We start from the raw sequence: 22,640 nt of genomic DNA on the forward strand, positions 1-22,640 counted from the left end.
GCGGATCTCTGTGAGTTTGAGGCCAGCCTGGTCTACAGAGAGAGTTCCAGAACAGGCTCCAAAGGTACAAAGAGAAACCCTGTCTCAAAAAACAAAAACATACAAACAAAAAGAGCACTTGCTATAATAACCTTGAGCAAATAAGTCACTTTACTTTTTGAGGGCATCAGAAAAGCCAAAGCACAGAAAAGATGTTTCAACTCTCTGTAATAACCTGTCCTAGCAATAGATCTTTAAGAAAAGAAAACCCAAAAGGTAAGAATGAATGACAAAAGTGGAGACCTATGCTCTAGAGCCAAGAGTCATTCTTAACAGGTGGTTGAGAAGGAACCAAGAGGAACCATAAGTTTGAGGGCTAAAGCAGCAGCTGAGAATTCCAGCTTTGCTTTACTAAAAGCACTGCTTCAATCTTCCCTAAGTCATGCTTCAGAAGCCAGGGTCTCACACAACAACGCTAAAACATGAAAACTAATAGGGAGAGAAAAATCAGTGTAGCTGCAGTTTGTCCATTCTAACCTCCGTGATTTTCCAAGTACACTTTTTAATGCCAAAACCAGAAAAAAAGTCCATTTGAAGATACCTTCATACACACTAAGAATTTAAAGAGAAAATGAAACTGTGGAAAAAGGTGAAAAAGTGCGATTAAAACCTCTTCAACTCATAGAATCAAAGACAGCGAAGAGACCTTTTAATTAAAGGTGAAGTTCCTCCACGCACTTTAAAACTCATCAACAGCCTTTATACAGCATTAACTCTAAGGACCAGAAAAATTCCGCTTTGCTAAACAGGCAAATCTCACACTTTCCACCCGGGAACCAGTCCCTAAACCAATAAGAAGCTTTTTAAGAGCACATGCAATGGTCTAAGAGAATTAAACAACATCCTGCTGAAACAACCAAAACCAAGAGACCACCGGCCTGAAATCCAAAGCCTGGTACCTAGCGAAGAATGCGCATTCAAGGGTTGTCCGCGCTCCTGGGTGCGAGATTCGAGCCCGGCTACTAGGCCTTGACTGGGAGAGCACCTGATGTGGGGGGGGAAGGGGAGGAGGGCGAGCCAAGGCGGATCCAGTGCGAGAACTGGGAGAGCTCCGGAGGTTGGAGAGAAGCGCTGCCTTCCAGGGGCGGGAATCTGGGGCACCCCAGGGGTGGGCACCAAGAACACGTGGGGCGACAGGGTCACGGAAGAGGCATCCCGGGCAGACAGCTGGAATCTCAGAGAGCGGACCCAAAGAGGAATCGGGTGCCGTGCTGGAACCAAGCCCTCGGGGCCTGGAGAGGGAAGGCAAAGGGCAAGGGAGCCGGGGCAAGGCCACGAGGAGGGCGGGTCTCCCTGGGCGCAGGGGCACGCGCCGGGAGGACGCGAATGGGCCCTGAGTCCCGAGCAGTAGGCGGCCTGGTCTCCGGGGTGCGGGAAAGCGGGAGCGACCGCGCCCGGAGGGCCCTGTGACCCGCAGCTGCCCAAATCGGACCCACCCCGCGGCGCCTCCCTCCAGCCTCCCTCTTCCCTCCCTCCACCCCGCGGCCCGTTATCCTGCGGCCGCCGCACTCACCAGCGGCTGCACCTGAGCCTGCCGCTGCCTCAGCTGCTGCCTGCGCCGCCGCAGCCGCCGCCGCCTCGCTGCTGAGGCCGAATCCCGGGGGAGCCTCCGCGTCCCGCCGCCGCCGCCTCTGCCGCTGCCGCCAGAGCAGAACACCCCAAAATGGCGGCACTTCCGGCACCTACCACCCGCGGGGAGGGCCGCGGAGGAGGGGCAGGCGGCTGGGGGAACGTACCACCGCGGCGCCGCCCGCCCGCCTGCCCGCCCGCGCCGACCCGAGAGGAGCGCCGCTCAGGGGCGGGCCGGGCCGAGTGCCGGCGCTGCAGCGCCCCCTCTGGCCGAGCTGTGAAGGATCAGCCGCTCCGAAGCCCTGGGGGCCGCGGGCGGAGCCCTCAGCCCTGGGAGCTGCAGGGGCGCATCTCTTTGTCTCAGAGCTTGAAGTTTTTGTCTTTGCGCACCGCACCTCCTGGACCTCTGAAGGCCAAGCACCGCTCCTTGGCTCTAAAAGTACTCATAAATAAATATCTAATAAATGAATGAGCTGAATGTTGCTTGTTAGCCCTGGACACGGGGCACACCCTCCTTTTTGCATGCCAGCATCCAGGCCTTTCTTTCTTGCTGGTATGTGGAATATGTGTTGCAGGCTTAAAGATTTAGGGAAGTGCCTTGTACAGTGATGATGATCAGCGGTGAGTGTGCGCAATCTGTCAAAAATCCCTGCGGCACCAGGAAGCTCATAAGGAGTTTATTAAGAGACTACCCAGCTCAAACCTAATCTTCCTAGGAAAAAACTAACAATTTCTTTTTTAAAGATTTCATTTCCCTCTCCCCTTCTAAGATTCAGGATTCCTAACCTGGGTCTAGATAGATTCGCATGGTACAGTTTGCTGTTTATTACACAAAATCTAGACAATAAAATGTTAGACAATAAAATGCAGATGGAGAGATAAAACTTAGTTCTAGGATGTCCCGACTCCAGGCTCCATCAATTTACAAATTACTCATGGGGCCGGTGCACTTGGGAGGCAGATGCAGGCAGATCTCTATGAGTTCGAGGTGAGCCTGGTCTACAGAGCGAGTTTCAGGACAGGCACAAAAGCTACACAGAGAAAAGAAAAGAAAAAGGAGGAGGAGGAGGAGAGGACAAATTACTCGTGGATTGGCAACAATTTCTCTTTATCACTGGCTTCTACCTTACCACACACATACACATACACACACACACACACACACACACACACACACACACATACACACACACAGCAGACCCCCAACCAGAAGCCTAAGTTTTCACATGTGCACGAACAATCATGGTTTGGTTTGGGGAGATAGGGTTCTCACTATGTCAGCCACATTGGGCTTGAACTCACAGGAATCCTCCTGCCTCAGCCTAATAATAAATGAGCACCGTTGTGCTCTGAGAAATGTTCATCTTGTTAGTTCATTCTTATCTGACGTCCCTATTTTATTTTATTATGTATTGGTATGGGTGTTTTACTTGCATATGTCTGTCTGCCTCACATGCATGCAGTGCCTGAAAATGCCAATAGAGAGGTTAGGACATCCAGGAACTGGTGTTACAGATTGTTTCGAGTCGCCATGTGGGTGCTAGGAATTGAATTCCAGGTCCTCTGGAAAAGTAGCTGGTGCTCTTAACCACTGAGTCACCTCTCCAGCCCACGACCACATCATTTTAAATCACACACACAAGGGCAAGAGAGCTGACTTAGCTGATAAGGATGTCCGCCATCAAACCTGACTTCCTGAATTCAGTCCCTGGGACCTACATGATAGAAGTAAAGAACTAAATCAGGCATGTTGTCTTCTGACATCTACACATGTGCCCACATACATACATACACACACACACACACAAATAAATAAAAATAAATAAATGAGGTTACTTCCAAAATTTATTTTTATTTTTATGTACATTAATGTTTTGCCTGCAAGTATGCCTGTGTGAAGGTGTCAGACCCCGTGGGACAGGAGTTACAGACAGTTGTGAGCTGCCACGTGGATGCTGGGAATTGAACCATGGTACTCTTGGAGAGCAACCAGTGCTCTTAACCACTGAGTCATCTTTCCAGTCCCAAATAAATGTGATTTTAAAAATTAAAAATAGTAACTGATGTTACTAAGGGTACAAAGGGAGTGAGAAAATAATAAGGGGATCTAGTAAAGTTATTCTTACAGTTTTCAAACTTTCTGCTTTCTTGTCTTCGTAAAGTGAGTGAGTGACACAGGAAGGCCAGAGTGGCTAGGAAAGGTGGAACCCCAGCAGCACAGACACTGAAACCAACACTTCATCCATGGGACCTCCCAAACTAAACACCTTCTATAAGGCAAAGGATGCTGGCAAGAGGACAAAACTGCAGCCTGTAGAACGAGAAAAGGTTTTAACCAGCCCCATGTCTGACAGGGCTGATTTGCAAAATAAATAAGGAACTCAAAAAACTAGACATCAAAAAGCAAATAATCCCATTTTAAAATGGGGTACAGCTCTAAACAAAGAATTCTCAACAGAAGAATCTCTCTTTCTCTCTCTTTTTTAAAAGATTTATTTATTATATCTACAACATTCTGCCTCCATGTATGCCCACACATCAGAGGAGGGTGCCAGATCTCATTACAGATGATTGTGAGCCACCATATGGTTGCTGGGAATTGAACTCAGGACCTCTGGAAGAGCAGCCAGTGGTCTTAACCTCTGAGCCATCTCTCCAGCCCCCCAGAAGAATCTCAAATGACCGAAAAATTATTATTATTATTATTTATTATTTTGGGTTTTCGAGACAGGGTTTCTTTGTAGCTTTGGAACTCGCTCTGTAGACCAGGCTGGCCTCAAACTCACAGACATCTGCCTGCCTCTGCCTCCCAAGTGCTGGGATTAAAGACCTGCACCACCACCCCCCAGCTTAACTGAGAAATTCTTAAGGAAATGTTCAACATCCTTAGCCATCAGGGACATACAAATACTGTGAAATTCCATCTTACATCTATCAGAATAGCTAAGATTAAAACCACAAATGACTGTTTATGTTGAGGAGTATGTGGAGCAAAATGCTCCTCCGTTGCTGTGTTGGACTCTAGTGTCCAAACCAAGAAGGAGTCGCCCCCAGAGACCACCTCATATACCATAGCTGATGCAAAAGCATGAGGATTTTATTAAATCTGTCATGACAGGGTCCCTCAGCATTCGGGAAGCCAAGAGACCTCGAATAGCTGGTACAGGCTACTTTTAAAGGAGAAGGCCCCATAGAAACAAGGGTTCTTTGACCATTATGATTGGCCTATTCAAAAAGGACTAATACCAATAACTGGCTGGAGAGCTATTGTCAGATCAGATGAGGTAAGAGGTCATTTTGACCCTGTTTCCCAGGGGACTGAGTCAAAACATACGTGGATGGGTAATTGTTCAGGAACTGAGTACGTGCATGTGTAGCTGTTAGGTCCTTGGTTCCCAGGGGAGGAGGGGAAGCACTGAGGCACAGAGGCTGAGAGGGTTTGGAATTGTCAGAAATGGCTTCAGAATTGTCTTAAAGTTTTACAGCTGAAGGGAGTGCAAACTTGTACAGCCACTTTGGAAACCAATATGATGGTTTATTCCAAAATTGGAAGTTGATCAATCTCAAGACCCAGCTATACCACTCTTGGGTATTATACCCAAAGGATCCTCAACCATACCACAAAGACTCTTGCTGAACTATATTTATAGAAATTTTATTCAACCTGGAAACAACCTAGATGCCCCGCAAACAAGGAATGGAGAAAGAAATTTGGTACAGTTACACAATGGAGTCCTACTCAACTGTTAAAATCTATGACATCGTTGAGGGGTGGTCGTGCATGCCTTTAATCCCAGAACTAAGGAGGCAGAGACAGATGGATCTTTTTAAGTTTGAGGCCAGCCTACTCTACAAGAGCTAGTTCCAGAATAGGCTCCAAAGCTGCAGAGAAATCCTATCTCGAAAAACAAAAAAACAACAAGCAAAAATGACATCATGAGGTGTGAATGATGGAACTAAAAAAAAAAAAAATCATCCTGAGTGAGGTAGCCCAGACTCAGAGAGATAAACATGTTATGTACTCACTTATAAGTGTCTATTAGCTGTAAAGTAAAATATAAATATGCAGCCAGGTGGTGGTGCACGCCTTTAATCCCAGCACTTGCACTTGAGAGGCAGAGGTAGACGAATCTCTGTGAGCTTGAGGCCAGCCTGGTCTACAAAAGTTAGTTCCAGGAGGGCTGTTACTCAGAGAAACCCTGTCTCCAAAAACCGAAAAGCTATACATATTTGTAAATATATTAATATAATTAAATATTATTATATTAAATTAATATATTAAAATAATTAATATAATATAATATCTATATATTATATTAATATATTTGCATATTAATATTGTATATAATATATTATTTTTACATAAGTAGAATGTTTAAATATACTATATACATATATTATTTATTTATTTATTTTTGGGTTTTTCAAGACAGGGTTTCTCTGTAGATTTGGATTCTGTCCTGGAACTAGCTCTTGTAGACCAGGCTGGCCTCGAACTCACAGAGATCTGCCTACCTCTGCCTCTCAAGTGCTGGGATTAAACACGTGCACAACTACCGTCCGGCCTGTTGCTATATTTATATTGTATTATATTATTTATGATTATAATTATATAAAAATATAAATATATGTACTCATGCTACAATCCACAGACCCACAGAAGCTAGGTAACAAGGTAGGCCCAAGAGGGATGCATGGATCCCCCTGGGAAGGGTAAATAGAAGAGATCCTGTGGGTGAATTTGGGGCTGGTGGGGATGGGAACAGGGATCAGGTTGGGGGGTGAATGGAACGGGAGAGTACTGAAAGAGATGACTGGAAGGGAGTGCATTTCAGGGTCAGGTTGAAACCTGGTGCAAGGGAAATTTGCAGGACTCTACAAGGATGACCCCAGCTAAGACTCCTAGCAATAAGGAGCATGTAGTCTGAACTGGCCTTCTCTTTCAGGCAAGACTTCCAGTGCAGGGACTGGGATACCAACTCAGCCACATAACCTTTGACCTACAGACTGCTCTGCCTATGGGATATGCTGGGGTGAGGGCGGTGGAGAGAGTGAGGGAGAGGCCGGGGAATGACTGGTCCAGCCTGAGGCCCATGCCATGGGAGTGAGCCCACCTGACACTGCCTGGAGCATCAGGACCCAAAGGTTGGATGGCCTGGAGACCTCAGATAGAACCAACGCTACTGGAGGAAAAAAAAGCCAATGTAATGATGCCTAGCGACACTCTGCTACACTCATAGATTGTTGCCTAGCCCAATCAAAGAACCTTCATCTAGCAATCAATAGAAACAGATGCAGAGACCCATAGCCAAACATTAGACTGAGCTCTAGGAATACTGTTGAACAGCCAGAGGAGCCAAGGACATCATAAGAAAACCCACAGAAACAATTAAACTATGCTCATAGGAGTTCACAGAGTCTGAACCAACAACCAGGACTGACCTAGGCTCGCTACAAATATGTGACAATTGTGTAGCTTGGTACTTGTGGGACTCCTAACAATAGGAACAAGGGCTATCCCTAAGGCTTTGACTGGCTTTTGGGAACCTATTCCTCATAGTGGATTGCCTTGCCCAGCCTTAATACAAGGCGAGGTGCTTAATCTTACCAAAATTTGGTACATCAATGAATAGGATTAATAGATTTATCTCATCTGTAATGAGGTCTGGTGCCCTCTTTTGGCCTGCAGACATACACACAGACAGAATATTGTACACATAATAAATAAATAAATATATATTAAAAAATAAAAACAGAATGACAGTAAAAGGAAGGAAGGAAGGAGGGAGGGAGGGAGGAAAGGAGGGAGGGAAGGAAGGAAGGAAGGAAGGAAGGAAGGAAGGAAGAAAGGAGAAGCTGGGCAGTGGTGGCATACACCTTTAATCCCCTGGGAGGCCTGCCCCTTTCTCAACAGAAACAGAGAAAGAATGAATGAGGGAGGGAGCAGAGGGGAGGTGGGGGGGGAACAGAGGGAGGGGAAACTGCAGTCAGGATGTAAAATAAATAAATTAACTTAATTAAAACAGGATGTCTTCTATAAAGAACTTTTAGTTCCTCATCTTCACAAAAGAGAACTTTCCTCCACCAAAAAGATATTTAATTATCCTGAAATTCAACTTAAAGAAGAAAAACAGAGTGAGGGATTGTTCCCATTTTGTTTACTGATGAATTCAAAGTTCTGAAAGAACATCTGAAACATTGACTGTGTCGTCTTTCTTCCCTGGGTTTATGTAGTCCACACTGTCCTCAGACTCATTATACAGCTGAGGACGGTCTTCTATTCCTGTTTCCCCTGCCTCTACCTCCCAGTGCTGGTATAATAGACATGAGACACCAGAGCAGGTCAGCTTTTTGAAAACTATATCTTCATTGAAATGGCACACTATTCTGAGCATCCTTGATGGAAAACATAGCTTACCAAACACTGAATAGGACTGTATTGTAGGTGCATTAAAAAAAAAAGTGATAATAAAAGGAAGGAAGGAAGGAAGGAAGGAAGGAAGGAAGGAAGAAGCCAGGTGGTGGCGGCAGCACACACCTTTAATCCCAGCTCGCAGGAGGCAGAGGCAGATGGATCTCTGTGAGTTAGAGGCCAATCTGGTCTACAGAGAAAATTCTAGGACAACCAGGGCTACCTAGAGAAACTTTATCTCAAAAAACAAACAAACAAACAAACAAAAGAATTCAAGGAAGCAAATGGATCTCTATGGGTTCGAAGCCAGCCTGGTCTACAGAATGAGTTCCAGAACAGCCAGGGCTATACAGAGAAACCCTGTCTTAGAAAAAAAGAAGAAGAGGAAGAGGAAGAAGAAGAAAGGGAGAGAAAAAGAAGGAAAGAAAGAAAGAAAGAAAGAAAGAAAGGAAGGAAGAAAGAAAGAAAGGAAGGAAGAAAGAGAGGCTGGAGAGATGGAGAGATGGCTCAGTAGTTAAGATCATTGCCTGCTCTTCCAAAGGTCCTGAGTTCAATTCCCAGCAACCACATGGTGGCTCACAACCATCTGTAATGAGGTCTGGTGCCCTCTTCTGGCCTTCAGGCATACACATAGACAGAATATTGTATACATAATAAATAAATAAATATTTAAAAAAAGAAAGAGAAAGAAAGAAAAGAAATTGAAGACTGGAGAGGTTGACTCACAGGTTAAGAGCACTGCTGTGGATTATGCTCATTTTTAATACTAAAGCTGATTGACAGAAAGCAGCAGGTCAGAAAGCAATTGGATGGACAAGACAGCCTGACATGTGTGACACAGGGAGAATACTGGGAGAGAAGGGTGGATGGAGGGCAGTCACAAGAGACACTAGTCAGCTGCTGAGCAAGCAGGATGTATAGAAAATGAGGTTACAAGGAAGAATGTAGATTAATAAAAAATGAGCTAATTGATTTATTTTTTTAAATATTTATTTATTATGTATACAATATTCTGTCTGCGTGTATGCCTGCAGGCCAGAAGAGGGCACCAGACCTCATTACAGATGGTTGTGAGCCACCATGTGGTTGCTGGGAATTGAACTCAGGACCTTTGGAAGAGCAGGCAATGCTCTTAACCTCTAAGCCATCTCTCCAGCCCAAAATGAGCTAATTTAAATGTAAGCACTAGTTAGTAATAAAACTGAGCTATCGATGAAACATTTGTAATTAATAAAAGCCTCTGTGTGTTTATTTGGGACCAGGTAGGCAGAACGGGAAAACTCAGTTTACAGGTGGCACTCAATATGGGGCTCAAACCCATGACCCTGAGATTGAGAGTCTCATGGTCTACCGACTGAGGTAGCCATTTACAGAGCACCTTTTCTTGGAGAGGACACAGGTTTGGGTTCCAGCACCCATATGGCAATTCACAATTATAACTTTAGTTCCAGGGATCCAATGCCTTCTTATGGTCTCCTTGGAAACCATGCATGCATGTGGTACAGAGACACACATACAGACAAAATACCCACATACATAAAATAAATAAATAAAATTTAAAAGAACAATATGCTGCTAGCTGGGCATGGTGGCATACACTTTTAGTGACAGCACTGGAAAGGCAGAAGCAGATAGATCTCTGTGAGTGTGAGGCCAGCCTGGTCTATACAGGGAGTTCCTGGATGGTCAGATTTACTGTGAGACCCCATCAATCCCCCCAATATAGACACTAAAATGTCATTTATACACTTTAGATGGTTGCTATATGAGTTTCACTGTTAAGTTTATTCCATGTTTCAGCTTATTATGAAAATGCTTACAGGGCCGCGTTGGTGCATGTCTTTAATTCCAGCATTTAGGAGGCAGAGGCAGGCAGATCTTTGTGAGCTCGAGGTCAGATTGGTCTACAGAGCGAGTTCCAGGATGCGCAAGGCTACACAAAAAAGCCCAGTCTTGAAAAAATAAAAAAAAAATCACAACTCAAACACAAAAGAATTATCCTCTTGGGAATGGAGAAATGGTTCAGCAGTTAAGAGCAGAGGATACTCTTGAAGGGGACCCTAGTTTGGTTTCCAGCACTCACAGGGAGGGAAACATCTGACTGTAACTCTAGTCCTGTGGATTCTAATGCTTCCTTGGGCATTACATCCAGGTGCGTGCTTGAATACACATATACACACACAGTTGGTTTTTCTGTTTTTCTTGCTTTTATATTCTTTGCTCTTTTTTAAAATTTATTTATTTTTACTTTATATAAATTGGTGTTTTACCTGTCAGTATGTCTGTGTGTGAGAACTCTTGGAGCCTATGTGGCTCCAACACAAATATCTATTTTCCCTAACTGGACTGGTACGGAGGAGCAAGGAATAACCAGACACAACTTACACCATTATTACAGAAAAGGGCATCTCAGGCTTCTTCCTCCTGAAGATCTCCCCTGAAGATCTCCCGTTTATTCTCCAGCCAGCTTTTAAATCATCATCTAAATTGAGCAGGAAAATACACCAGCATTCTGTCATGTAGGCAACCAGGTGAATGGCCTTTTGTCTACCTGTCTGCTGAGTATGCTAGCTGTCACATAGACTTGAATTAGCATCTCTATAAGGCATCCTCTAAATTACAAAGAAAGGGAGCAGCCAACATCCTGACCTTTGTCAGGCAGAGCCCTCTGCAGGGCTATGTGATCACTTCGGATGAGTCCAATGGCTTCAGAGCCTGGCTGCTATATCATAAAGAAATATGGGCCTACAGGGAACGAGATCTCCTGGAACAGGAGTTACAGAAAGCTAAACTCTTCAGTCCTATCTTTGCTCTTTTGGGGACCTGCCACCAACCTCCCAAAGAAATACATGGAGACTTAGATTAATTTACTGTGTATACAGTGTTTTGTCTGCATGTGCACCAGCAGGCCAGAAGAAGGTGCCAGACCTTACTACAGACGGTTGCAAGAAACCAAGTGGGTGCTGGGAATTGAACTCAGGACCTCGGGAAGAGCAGTCAGTGCTCTTAACCACCTGAGCCATTTCTCCAGGCCCTCTTGTCAGTTTTTACCTTCAATTACCACGTTTCTCTTCTCCTATGTTTTGCCTCTTGGTTTTGTTGCTGTTGTTTACCTTTATTTTTTTTAATTTTATTGATTTTTTTATTTTTTATACATTTTTTAATTGATATTTATTGAACTCTACATTTTTCTCTGCTCCTATGAGTGAGTACATGTGATAATTGTCTTTCTGTGTCTGGGTACCTCACTCAAATAATGTTTTCTAGCTCCATCCTTTTTTCTGCAAATTTCAAGATGTTGGTTTTTTTTCTTTTTTTCCCCTCTGCTCCCCTCCCTGTCTCTCTCCTCCCAGCTTCAACCCTCCTTCAAGGTCCTCATGCTCCCAATTTACTCAGGAGATCTTGTGTTTTTCTACTTTCTACTTCCCATGCAGATTAGAACTATATAAGTCTCTCTTAGTGTCCTCATTATTGTCTAAATTCTCTGGAATTGTGGTTTGTAGGCTGGCTTTCTTTGCGTTATGTTTAAAAACCACCTATGAGTGAGTACATGTGGTAATTATCTTTCTGTGTGTGGGTTACCTCACTCAAAATAATGTTTTCTAGCTCCATCCATTTTCCTGCAAAATTCAACTATGACAAACAAAGCTGCTATGAACATAGTTGAGCACATGTCCTTGTGGCATGATTGAGCACCCAAAAGTGATATTAGTGGGTCTTGACGAAGGTTGTTTCCTAATTTTCTGAGAAATCGCCACACTGACATCCAAAGGGGTTATACCAGCTTGCATTCCCACCAGCAATGCATAAGTGTTCCCTTTTCCCCACAACCTCTCCAGCATAAGTTGTCAACAGTGTTTTTTATCTTGGCCATTCTTACAGGTGTAAGATGTAATCTCAGAGTTGTTTTAATTTGCATTTCTCTGACGACTAAGGATGTTGAACATTTCCCTAAGTGTCTTTCAGCCATTTTAGATTTCTCTATTGAAAGTTCTCTGTTTAGGTCTGTACTCCATTTTTTTAAAATTGGATTATGTGTTCTTTTGGTGTCCAATTTCTTGAGTTCTTTGCATATTTTGGAGATCAAACCTCTGATTTGGGGTTAGTGAAGATCTTTTCCCATTCTGTAGGCTGTAGTTTTGTCTTGTTGACTGTGTCCTTTGCTTTACAGAAGCTTTTCAGTTTCAGGAGGTCCCATTTATTTATTATTTCTCTCAGTGTCTGTGCTTCTGGGGTTCCATTTAGGAAGTGGTCTCCTGTGCCAATGCGTTCAAGTGTACTTCCCACTTTCTCTACTATGAGGTTCAGTGTGGCTGGCTTTATGTTGAGGTCTTTTTTTTTAATATTTATTTATTTACTATGTATACAATATTCTGTCTGTTTGTATGTCTGCAGGCTAGAAGAGGGTTCCTGACCCCATTAGAGATGGTTGTGAGCCACCATGTGGTTGCTGGGAATTGAACGCAGAACCTTTGGAAGAGCAGACAATGCTCTTAACCTCTGAGCCATCTCTCCAGCCCCATGCTGAGGTCTTTGATCCATTTGGATTTGAGTTTTGTGCATGGTAATAGATATGGGTCTATTTTCATTCTTCTACATGTTGATATCCAGTTATGCCAGCACCACTTGTTGAATATGTTTTCTTTTTTCCATGATATTTTTTGCTTCTTTATCAAAGATCAGGTGTTCGAAGATGTGTGGTTTGATATCCGGGTCTTCTCTTCGGTTCCATTGGTCCTCCTGTCTGTTCTTATGCCAATACCAGGCTGTTTTCAGTACTGTAGCTCTGTAGTAGAGTTTGAAGTCAGGGATTGTGATGCCTCCAGAAGTTCTTTTATTGCATAGAATTGTTTTGGCTCTCCTGGGTTTTTTGCTTTTCCAAATGAAGTTGAGTACAGTTCTTTCGAGGTCTTTGAAGAATTTTGCTGGGATTTTGCTGAGCATTGCGTTGAATCTGTATTTTGTTTATTTTTATTGAGCTTTACATTTACTTTTTTTTTTTTTTTTAAATATGGGTTTTCTCTGTTGCTTTGGAGCCTGTCCTGGAACTCACTCTGTAGACAAGGCTGTACTCACAAAGATCCGCCTGTCTCTGCCTCCTGAGTGCTGGGATTAAAGGCGTGTGCCACCACTGCCTCTCCTACCTTTCTTTATAAATCTTTTTTTACTCTTTACTCGTGGTTGGCTGGGTGGCTGGTCCCTGACGTCATCCTTGCCTTCTCTTTTTTTTCTTGCTCCTTCCTCTCTCTTTTGCTTTCTAACCTAGATTTCTCCTATTTATTCTCTTGGCCTGCCAGCCCCATCTATTCTTTTTCCTGCCTAGCTACTGGTTGTTCAGCTGTTTATTAGATCAATCAGGTGTTTTAGACAGGCAAAGGAACATAGATTCACAGAGTTAAATAAAGGCAACATCCAAGAATGCAAAATGGGGCTGGAGAGATGGCTCACTTGTTGAGAGCGTGGGTTGCTCTTCCAGAGGATCTGAGTTCAATTCCCAGGACCCACATGGCAGCTCACAAGCGTCTGTAATTGCAGCTCCAGGAGTTCTGACACCTTTACATGGACATACATGCAGGCAAAAACACCAATGCACATAAAAATAAAATAAAATAATTAAAAAAAATTTCTCCCTCTTTTTGAGGGAGAAAGTCTCACTATGCCATCCAGACTGGTGATATTTATTTACATATTTATTTATATTTTCATTTTATATGTATGGGTAACGTGAGCCTAGTGTCCTTGTAGTCCAGAGGAGGAGCTTGGGTCCCCTGGAACTAGAGTAACATATGGGTGCTGGGAGTCAAGTCCAGGTCCTCTGGAAGAACAGCATGCTCTTAATCCCTGAGCCACCTCTCTGGCTCCAAGGCTGCTTGTCTTTAATTTTTGGACTCAAGGGATCCTCTTGCCTCAGCTTCCTAAATATCTGGAACTACAGGCATATGTGTGCCTGGTTTATACTTATATTAGAATTATATATTATTTTGTTTTGTGTGAGCATGTCTGTGTGTGTGTTTACAAGACAGGGTTTCACAATGCCATTCTGGCTGGCCTGGAACTCATTAGTTAGACCAGGCTGGCCTCAAACTCACAGAGAGGTCCACCTGTCTCTGCCTCCCAAGTGCTGGGATTAAATGTGAGGGCCAGCCATGATAAACTAAGTTTGGGCAGGTCACCCAAAGGAAGGAAGTTCCTTTTTTTTTTTTAAATTTTATCTATCTATCTATCTATCTATCTATCTATCTATCTATCTATCTAGTATTCTACCTGAATGTCAGAAGAATGTCATTACAGATAGTTGTGAGCCCTCATGTGGTTGCTGGGAATTGAACTCAGAACCTCTGGAAGTTCTTTACTTCCAACCATTTGATAAAATTAATAAGAGGCCCGAGTCTCAGTAGTTTACCCTGAGGCAATACCTGGCTGCAGAAAGAACCACAAACTGTGATTAATTAACACCACCCAAGAACAGAGCATTCAAAGGAAATGCCTAACATTCCAACCACAGTAGGTAGGATCACCTGCCAGCACACATTTACCAGGACACCCCTAGACAAATATCAGCCAATCAGAGGCCCTGAACCTCAGAAACCCCTCACCCCCACCTTTACTAATATAAAAACCCAAATCTAATTGAGCTCTCTCCGGTTATTCCAATACGTTGGACATGCGGAGAAACTGAGTTTGCAAACTTGATTAAAATAAAGGCTCTTTGTTTTTACATACGGGACTCAGTCTCCTTGTTGGCTTTTGCGGGGACTTTGCGGATTTGGGCATAACATTAAAAGCATGTGCCACTATGATAGGCTTTAATTTTTTCTTCTATTGAAAAACATTGAATTCAGAAAAAATAAAGGCAATAGGGATATGAAGAAATTTATTTTTCTTAATATTTAATATATATTTTTCATACTTCGTATAATCTGGTTTGGTCCGATTGGGTGGGGGATTAGGGAGTGGAAATTAATGTTAAAAAGAAGGAGAGTCGGGGTTGGAGAGATGGCTCAGCAGTTAAGAGCCGGGGTTCAATTCCCAGCTCACAACTGTCTGTGATTCCAGTTCCAGGGGACCTGACATCTATGGCAAAACATCAATGCACATAAAATAAAAATAAATACATTAGATGAAGGAAGAGTCAGAGTGGTGGCAATGCCATTAATCCCAGCACTGGGATAGCAGAGGAAGGAGTATCTTTTTGTTGCGGTTTTTTGGGCCAGTATGATCTATATAGCCAGTACAAGGCATTTAGGGCTACATAGTATGACATGGTCTCAAAAAAGAAAGAAGAAAGGACAAGACTAGACCGTAGGTTATCACGCAGGTTCCCTATCAACTGTTGCTCACCTCAGAGCGGGTTCCTCCAGGGCCCCCTGTGGCTTGGAGCCTCTCTGCCCATCCTCCTCGGTGATGGGTGCACCCGGGGTCGCACCCTCTCGCCCCCCTCAGGTCAGGGATGGCAGAGAGGGCCCTCCTACCTAGGCAGAGTCACAGTTTTACCCCTCGCGTTGCCGGTCCAGTCCCCACCCCACCCCCCGCGGCGCCTCTCCTCCGGAGCCACGGAGCCTGTCCCGGGAGCCCGGTGGCCTGGCCGGGACCTCGGGGACCCAGCTTCCGAGGGTCGGGAGGAGCCGGGCAGCCGGCAGTTCTCGTCTTCCGCGGCCTTCTCGCGGTGGCTGACCGCGAGCCCGGGGGCGGGCGCCTCGCCGCTGCGCCTGGCGCGGTGGGGCGGGATGGCGGCGTCCGCGTGGTTGGAGGCCGGCCTGGCCCGGGTGCTCTTCTACCCGACGCTGCTCTACACGGTGTTCCGCGGGAGGGTGAGCGGCCCGGCCCACCGCGACTGGTACCACCGCATCGACCGCACGGTGCTGCTGGGCGCGCTGCCGCTGCGGAGCATGACGCGCCGGGTGAGGGAGGCCGCCGGGCCGGGCAGGGAGCGGGCCCCGGGCCTCGGTGGGCGCCCCGGGGCCCTTGCTGAGCCCCCTCTTTGCTTCGGCAGCTGGTAGAGGACGAGGACGTGCGCGGGGTGATCACCATGAACGAGGAGTACGAGACTAGATTCCTGTGCAACACCTCGAAGGTGAGGATGGGGCCCCGCCAGCCTGGCCCAGTATTCGGGCCTGTGAAAGCTGGAGACGTTAGACGAGGAGGGACGCTGCGGGTAACTGTGTCTCAGACGGTGTCAGGGACCTCGTTGCCCTTTCAAGCATTGAGTATGCGAATCAAGTTAATGGCTGCTGGTGGAAAGCAGCCAAAGTTGATAGGCCAGAACGAAGTCGAGCCTGTAGCTCTGGCGACTCAGGTGACTGAGGCAGTATCTTTTGAGCCCTGGAGTTCAAAAGGGCCCTGGGCACTGTCTGAAAAAGAGAGTGGAGCAAGCTAACTCGGTGGGGGCGGCTCACTGCTGGAATTCCAGCTCTCATAGACAAGAGGACAGATCGCTGGAAGTTACAGGCTAGTTACTTCCTCGCCACACAGATCACAAGGAAGCGCTTCAAAATCAGAACCAGGGGTGCAATTCTTTATGCATAAAATTGTACGTGTATATGTTAGTTTTATTTTGTTGTTTGTTTTGAGACAGGGTCTTAAATCTATGATGAACTCTAATTATCCTGCCTCCACTTCCCAAGTACTGAGATTACAGGCATGTGCTAATACACCCAGCCTTGTATTTGTAATTTTGGTCACTAACCTCAGTAACTAAAATTGTGTTTTATGTGCCTTTCATTCATTCTCATTCAACATTTACTTAAGCACCAAGTATGAATTAGGCAATGTGTTAGCTTTGAAGATGTAGGCCTACTCTAAGAAAAGAACCTCCTTAAGAGAGGGTCTGATTTAGCTGGTGGGTGGTGGTGGTGCACACCCTTAATCCCAACACTCTGGAGACAGAGGCAAGGGGATCTCTGAGTTCAAAGCCAGACTGGTCTACAGAGTGAGTTCCAGGGCATCCAGGGCAACACAGAGAAACCCTGTCTCTAAAAAACAGAAAAAAAAAACAAAAAGAAGAAGCGATGTGATTCATACCTGTGATATTAGCACTCTGTATACGGGTGGGAGGATCAAGAACTCGAGTTCAACGTGGGCTACATGAGCCTATGCCTAAAAAAATTACACAAATAAGGAAAGCACACCCCCAGGCACAGTGGTATACATTTAATCCCAGCACTTGGGGGGCAGTGGCAGATGAATACATGAGTTCGAGGCCAGTCTGTTCTATGGAGTGAATTACAGGACAGCCAGGGCTATGCAGAGAAACCCTGTGTCCAAAAACAAAACCAAAACAAACAAAAAAACCTTTAAGCCGGGCAGTGGTGGCACATGCCTTTATCCCAGCACTCAGGAGGCAGAGGCAGGCGGATCTCTGTGAGCTCGAGGCCAACCTGGGCTACTAGAGCTAGTGCCAGGACAGGCTCCAAAGCTACAGAGAAACCCTGTCTCAAAAAAAAAAAAAAACAAAGCAAAAAAACTTTTTTTTTTTTTAAAGAGCACTCTTTATTATATATACTATGTCGATAAGTTATCTTTGGAAAACTGCAGGGTGGGCTGGGGATAGATTTCAGCTGGTAAATGCCTGCCCAGTTTGGAATACAGACCAGGTATAGTGGTGCCCCGGGGGTGATCCTGTAATCCCATCACAGGAGGAAGAAGCAAGAGGATCACCTGGGCCACATATGAGTTCGAGACTAACTTTTCTTTTCTGGAAAAAAAAAAAAAAAAGGCGGGGGGAACACACGAAAGAGCATGTCACTGTTCCTTGAATTTCCCCAAGTACTGTCACAAGATCTCAAGGGGTCATTAGCTATAGGAATCTTCACTAATGTGACAGTTGTATAAAGCAAGGCGTCACCGAAGTTACACAGACAATGCTTGGTCTCAGTCAGTGTGAGGCACTGTCGCTTGTAAGATGGAGCTAGCTCCCACCAGCCTACAGCTAGAACTGTCCAAGGCAGCGGTGGCATTTTAATATGTCTAAGGGTCTTCTGGCAGCCCTGCTAAATAACAATTTCCCATCTCCAGCCCCATATATTGTGACTCAGGACTCTGAGATCAGGAGTCTGAGGATTTAACAGCTCTGAAAGTGGTTCTGGTTCGATTGATGTACAAGCAAAAATGTACTTTCAGGTTTTGTTAATTTGATTGGTGGGATTAACTGGCCTTCATGCACTCAAGTTGCAGGGGCTTACTAAAAGTAGCAAGAAACTAGGCATGGAGGTGCACACCTGTCGTGTTAGCGATTGGCAGGTGGAGGCAGGAGCACCAGCTCACAGGCATCTTTGACTACTTAGCGAGAATTGAGATCCAACCACCAAAACAAAGAACTTAGTAAGTAGCTAGAGTGTATTTTAAGTGTTAAACCAAAAATACAGTTGTCTAATGTGGCAAAGGCTTTATTTCATTTCTCTAGTTACTTAATAATATTACACAAAGGCAGGTAGGTGTCTTTTGTTTGTTTTATGGGATGGAGGGAGAGTGAGCCTTGACCCTCCTGCTCTAGTCATCCTAGCGGTGGGACATTAGGCATAAGTCACCATTCCTGTCTAAAATGTGGTTTTAATTATAAGATGACCCTTTTTTTTTTTTTAACTATGTACTCCTTAAAAAATGATAAAAAGATTTATGCACTTATGGCAAAATACATTATCCTTGCCTACAATGGGGTCACTGTATAGGTCCCAATAAGGCTAAAACATAGCTTAATAATATTATTTTAAGTGGTATTGGGAATCTCAGGGTTTCATTTGCCAGGCAGTTCACCACTGAACTATATCCTCTGCCCCATAACTTCTGCATAGCTCTGACTGTTCAGCAACTCACTCTGTAGTCTAAGCTGGCCTCAAATTCAGAGATCACCTGCCTCTTCCTCCTGATTGCTGAGACTAAAGGTGTGTGCCACTACTGCCAGCCAAAAGTAGGCTCTTTTCAAGGCATTTCTGTTATAGGAAAGAGTCACATTGTAGTAAACCCTGGAACTTGCTTGCTGTTTTGTTGCTCGGGGACCCTCTCCAAACCTTTCACCTCACACCTCTTTGATTTCCCTTCCTGTGCTGGTGGAGCTGCTTTTAGGAATGGAAGCAAGCAGGAGTTGAACAGCTACGGCTCAGCACAGTTGACATGACTGGGGTCCCCACGCTGGCCAATCTCCACAGAGGAGTCCAGTTCGTTCTCAAGTACCAGTCACTGGGACAGTGTGTCTACGTGCATTGTAAGGCTGGGCGATCCAGAAGCGCCACAATGGTGGCAGCATACCTTATTCAGGTAGGAGAAGGGTCCCTTGCACCCTTGCGTGGTTCAGTAGCATGCTTTACTGGCAGGTCTTACTGCAAAGAACTGTTACCTGTTTCCAGGCTGATGGAAGGTAGTGTGCCATCATGCCGAACATCCAAGCTTTCTGCTTGCTTCTGGCTCTGCCCTTACTAATTAGGATAGATAAACGTGGATTCTCCTCTCTGATGCTGTTTCCTTTGTTTAAATGTGACAGGAAACTGAGAAATGAGAAGGTATGTCAAAGTGCTTGCCTACAGCAGGCCCCCCCTCCCCCCCCAAAAAATGGGAAGTGGCGCACGCCTTTACCTTTAATCCCAGCACTCGGATCTCGGTGAGTTCAAGGCCAGCCTGGTCTACAAAGCGAGTTCCAGGACAGGCCCCAAAGCTATAGAGAAACCCCGTCTTGAAAAAAATAAAACAAGCAAACAAACAAAAGTTATCAACACAGCAGAAGACTGGAAAGTTACTTTTTGTTTGTTTGAGATCATGTGAGATAATGTTATGAGCCCTGACTGACTGTGAATTCACTATGGATATTAGACTGGTGCCCATGCAAATGAAACTTGCAACAATCCTCCTGCCTCAGCCTCCTGAGTGCCAGGATTACAGGCACGCACCCTACCTGATCCAAATATTTGCTTTAAATTGGCAGGGGCTAGCTCAACACTTGCTTTAAATAGCATAGCAGGGGCTAGCTCAATTGGTAGAGCCTAGTGTGCAGGAGGCCATGGGTTTGATCCCTAACACTGCATAAAACTGAGTGTGGTGACTGACCCACACCTATAATCCTAGCATTGGGAGATGAGGTAGAAGGATGAACTTGAGTGACATCCTCAGCTACAGGGCTATTATAAACAGCAGGTCTGAAAACCTTGTGTTACAGACACTAGTGCTTCTAGCTCTGGTATTTCAGGGTAGAGCCCTGAACATTAGTTTTTATTGTTTAATATTTACTTAGTGTGTACACAACTTTGCTCAGTGGTAGAATGGCTGCCCAGCATGTGTGAGGCCCTGATTTTATTCCCTGATACTGGAAAAAAAATTATTGATTGGCAATCAGGATGCTTTAAAAAATATTTAGAATCAAATGTTTTATAGTCCTTTATCATTCCCTGCCATCTTTCCCTTTCCAGCTTGACCCATTTGCGTTTAGTCTGGTTCTTTCATAGTACTTCCAGTCAAGTGAGTAGTTTAAAGAAATCCAATCATTAGCATAACCCTGTTAATGTGGACTATATGTCCACATTATGATTATACTATACCTTTCATTATAACCATATAAAGGTTCTGCTGGAAGCTGGGTGGTAGAGGATCTCTGCGAGTCTAAGGCCACACCGCTCTCTGCAGTATGGGTTTCAGGTTAACCAGGAATATAATGAGACTGTCTCAAAGAACGACCAGTGATCTCAGGAGATTATTTGGGTCCAGATGAGAACTGACCCAGCAGGCTGTTGAGTTCTAAATCAGTGTGTAACCTTACAACACAAAGGTAACCCTCCTAAATTGAAGAAGTACTCATTTTTTTAGTTATGGTGAATTTCAGAAAAACATCTGCCATGTGGTTTTAAAAATTCATTTTTGCGTGTCTGTGTCAGTCTCACGTAGTCCAGGCTGACCTCAGTCAGTTATGACAGTGAGGATGTCCTTGGACTTCCATCCTGTCTCCCCTCCCTCACGTGTGTTTCAAGGCACTCAGTGTATGTGGTCCTGGGGCTTGAGTCCAGTGTTCCATTCAGGGCTGGTGACCACTGCACCACCGAGCTTCATCCCCAGCCTACTTCTAGACATTCTTATTAAAATTGCAGCTCAAAAAGGACACAGTAGACCTAAGAAATCTGGGGTCTCAGCTTCATGGATTCACCTTGTTTTCACTATTTGACAAGGTAGAAAAGAACAGGGTTGTAGGATTGGCTGACTGAAGTAGATAGATGTGCTCTCATGGAGCATGTCCTCATCTCTGGCCTCAAACTCTGGCTCTCCTGTGCTCATGGGATCCTCCAGCACTCCATACCCAGCAAAGGAACTTTTTTCTTTTCTTTTTTTAAGTCCTGGACATTAAACCCAAGAGATTTAAGCATGTTAACCAAATGCTCTATCATTAAGCTATATTCCTGGTTCTCTTTTACTAAAACATGGTTTCACTAAGTCATCTGGGGTAGCGTAGAACTCTAACTTAGACAAACTTTGAAGTTGTGGTCCTCCTGCCTTAACCTCCTGGGTAACTGGGCTTAAAGGCCTGAACTTCTCAGCCTAGCTGGAGCATACTTTTCAAAGCCATCTAATATGGAGTCTTCATTTACTTGAAAAAAATTTTAATTATTTTTTTTCTGAGACAGGGTTTCTCAGCGTAACAGTCGTAGCTGTCCTGGAACTCACTTTGTTCCAGGCTGGCCTCGAACTCAGAGAGATCCGCCTGCCTCTACCTCTCAAGAGGTGAGATTAAAGGTGTGTGCTACCACTGCCTAGCTGAAAAAAAATTACATATTAATTTTATTTATATATGCAAATCTGTGTGGTCATGCCTATTCCATAGCAGCCACATGGAGGCCAGAGGACAACTTGCAGAAGTTATTTCTCATTTTACTGTGTGAATTCCTGGAACCAAACTCTGGTTATGGTTGTCAGGCCTGGCAGCAAGTATTTTTACCCCGTGAGCTACCTTGCTAGCCCAAGTCTTCTTAAAAATTAATTCTGAGAGTCCTTCAGCACCTGCTCATAGGCCAACACCGTTATACCTGCCCCTTCCTTTCTCATTTTCTCACCTTGTACTTCAGGTGCACAACTGGAGCCCAGAGGAAGCTATAGAAGCTATCTCCAAAATCCGGTCACACATCTCCATCAGACCTAACCAGCTGCAAATCCTCAAAGAGTTTCAGAAGGAGATCGCTGCAAGGGCAGCGAAGAATAACTGATGGCATCGCTCATACTGGCATATCAAGAATATGAAGGCTGTGGATGACGAAAAACTTGGCTCTTCCCAAGTGAAAAGTTTAAAGGACAAGGGGGCTTAAGCTAGGACAACATCCCAAATATGCTGAGTAACAGATAATGTGCCTCCTCTGCCTTCCCTCCCTGAAATAACACTGTTGGATGGCTACAGAGAACAAGATTGTCTGGCTAAATCTTATTTTCTTCAACAGGGTCAAGGAAATGGTAATTTTAACAGAAATCTATTGTGCATCTGATATTTTGTGTAATGACACCATAACAAAGACGTTTAATGCTAGAAAAGGCAAGAATAAATACTCAGATCTGTTCTTTGTTACTGTCAGGATCCCAATTTCAATTGTATAATTGAAAATGGGCAAAATGCTTGCCCAGCATGTCCTAGCACTTCTAAGAGTAAAAATAATCCTAA

At 44.6% G+C, this 22,640-nt stretch overlaps 2 protein-coding genes across 14 annotated transcripts in view; one reads left to right on the top strand and one right to left on the bottom strand.

The window, feature by feature from the left end:
- The window catches only part of Celf1 (CUGBP Elav-like family member 1), a 67,736-nt gene extending 66,047 nt beyond the window's left edge, over positions 1-1,689 (bottom strand). For 10 of the 13 annotated variants that reach the window (XM_085696539.2, XM_085696538.2, XM_085696544.2 and 7 more), the window contains exon 1: positions 1,553-1,678. The gene's annotated coding sequence lies outside the window, so the exon portion shown is untranslated. Of the gene's footprint in view, positions 1-1,552 lie in introns of all 13 variants that reach the window. The other 3 variants (XM_085696540.2, XM_085696529.2, XM_085696541.2) reach the window with 2 other exon arrangements.
- A 13,861-nt stretch (positions 1,690-15,550) lies between these two features.
- On the top strand, positions 15,551-22,547 carry Ptpmt1 (protein tyrosine phosphatase mitochondrial 1). The gene is made up of 4 exons (XM_085696547.2): positions 15,551-15,921; positions 16,014-16,094; positions 19,082-19,273; positions 22,057-22,547. The coding sequence occupies exons 1-4, from the start codon at positions 15,748-15,750 to the stop codon at positions 22,192-22,194; spliced, it is 585 nt and encodes a 194-aa protein (XP_085552673.1). The 5' UTR covers positions 15,551-15,747; the 3' UTR covers positions 22,195-22,547.
- Positions 22,548-22,640: the final 93 nt, after the last annotated feature.

This window comes from Myodes glareolus, chromosome 10, assembly GCF_982192425.1.
Source record: "Myodes glareolus chromosome 10, mMyoGla1.1, whole genome shotgun sequence".
Lineage (NCBI taxonomy): Eukaryota > Metazoa > Chordata > Mammalia > Rodentia > Cricetidae > Myodes > Myodes glareolus.

Bases quoted from the DNA above. Each gene is read 5' to 3' on its own strand.
- Ptpmt1 (XM_085696547.2), top strand. From the start codon at position 15,748: ATGGCGGCGTCCGCGTGGTTGGAGGCCGGCCTGGCCCGGGTGCTCTTC. The intron at 16,095-19,081 runs GTGAGGATGGGG...AGCTGCTTTTAG, and splicing joins TCCTGTGCAACACCTCGAAG to GAATGGAAGCAAGCAGGAGT. The intron at 19,274-22,056 runs GTAGGAGAAGGG...CTTGTACTTCAG, and splicing joins TGGCAGCATACCTTATTCAG to GTGCACAACTGGAGCCCAGA.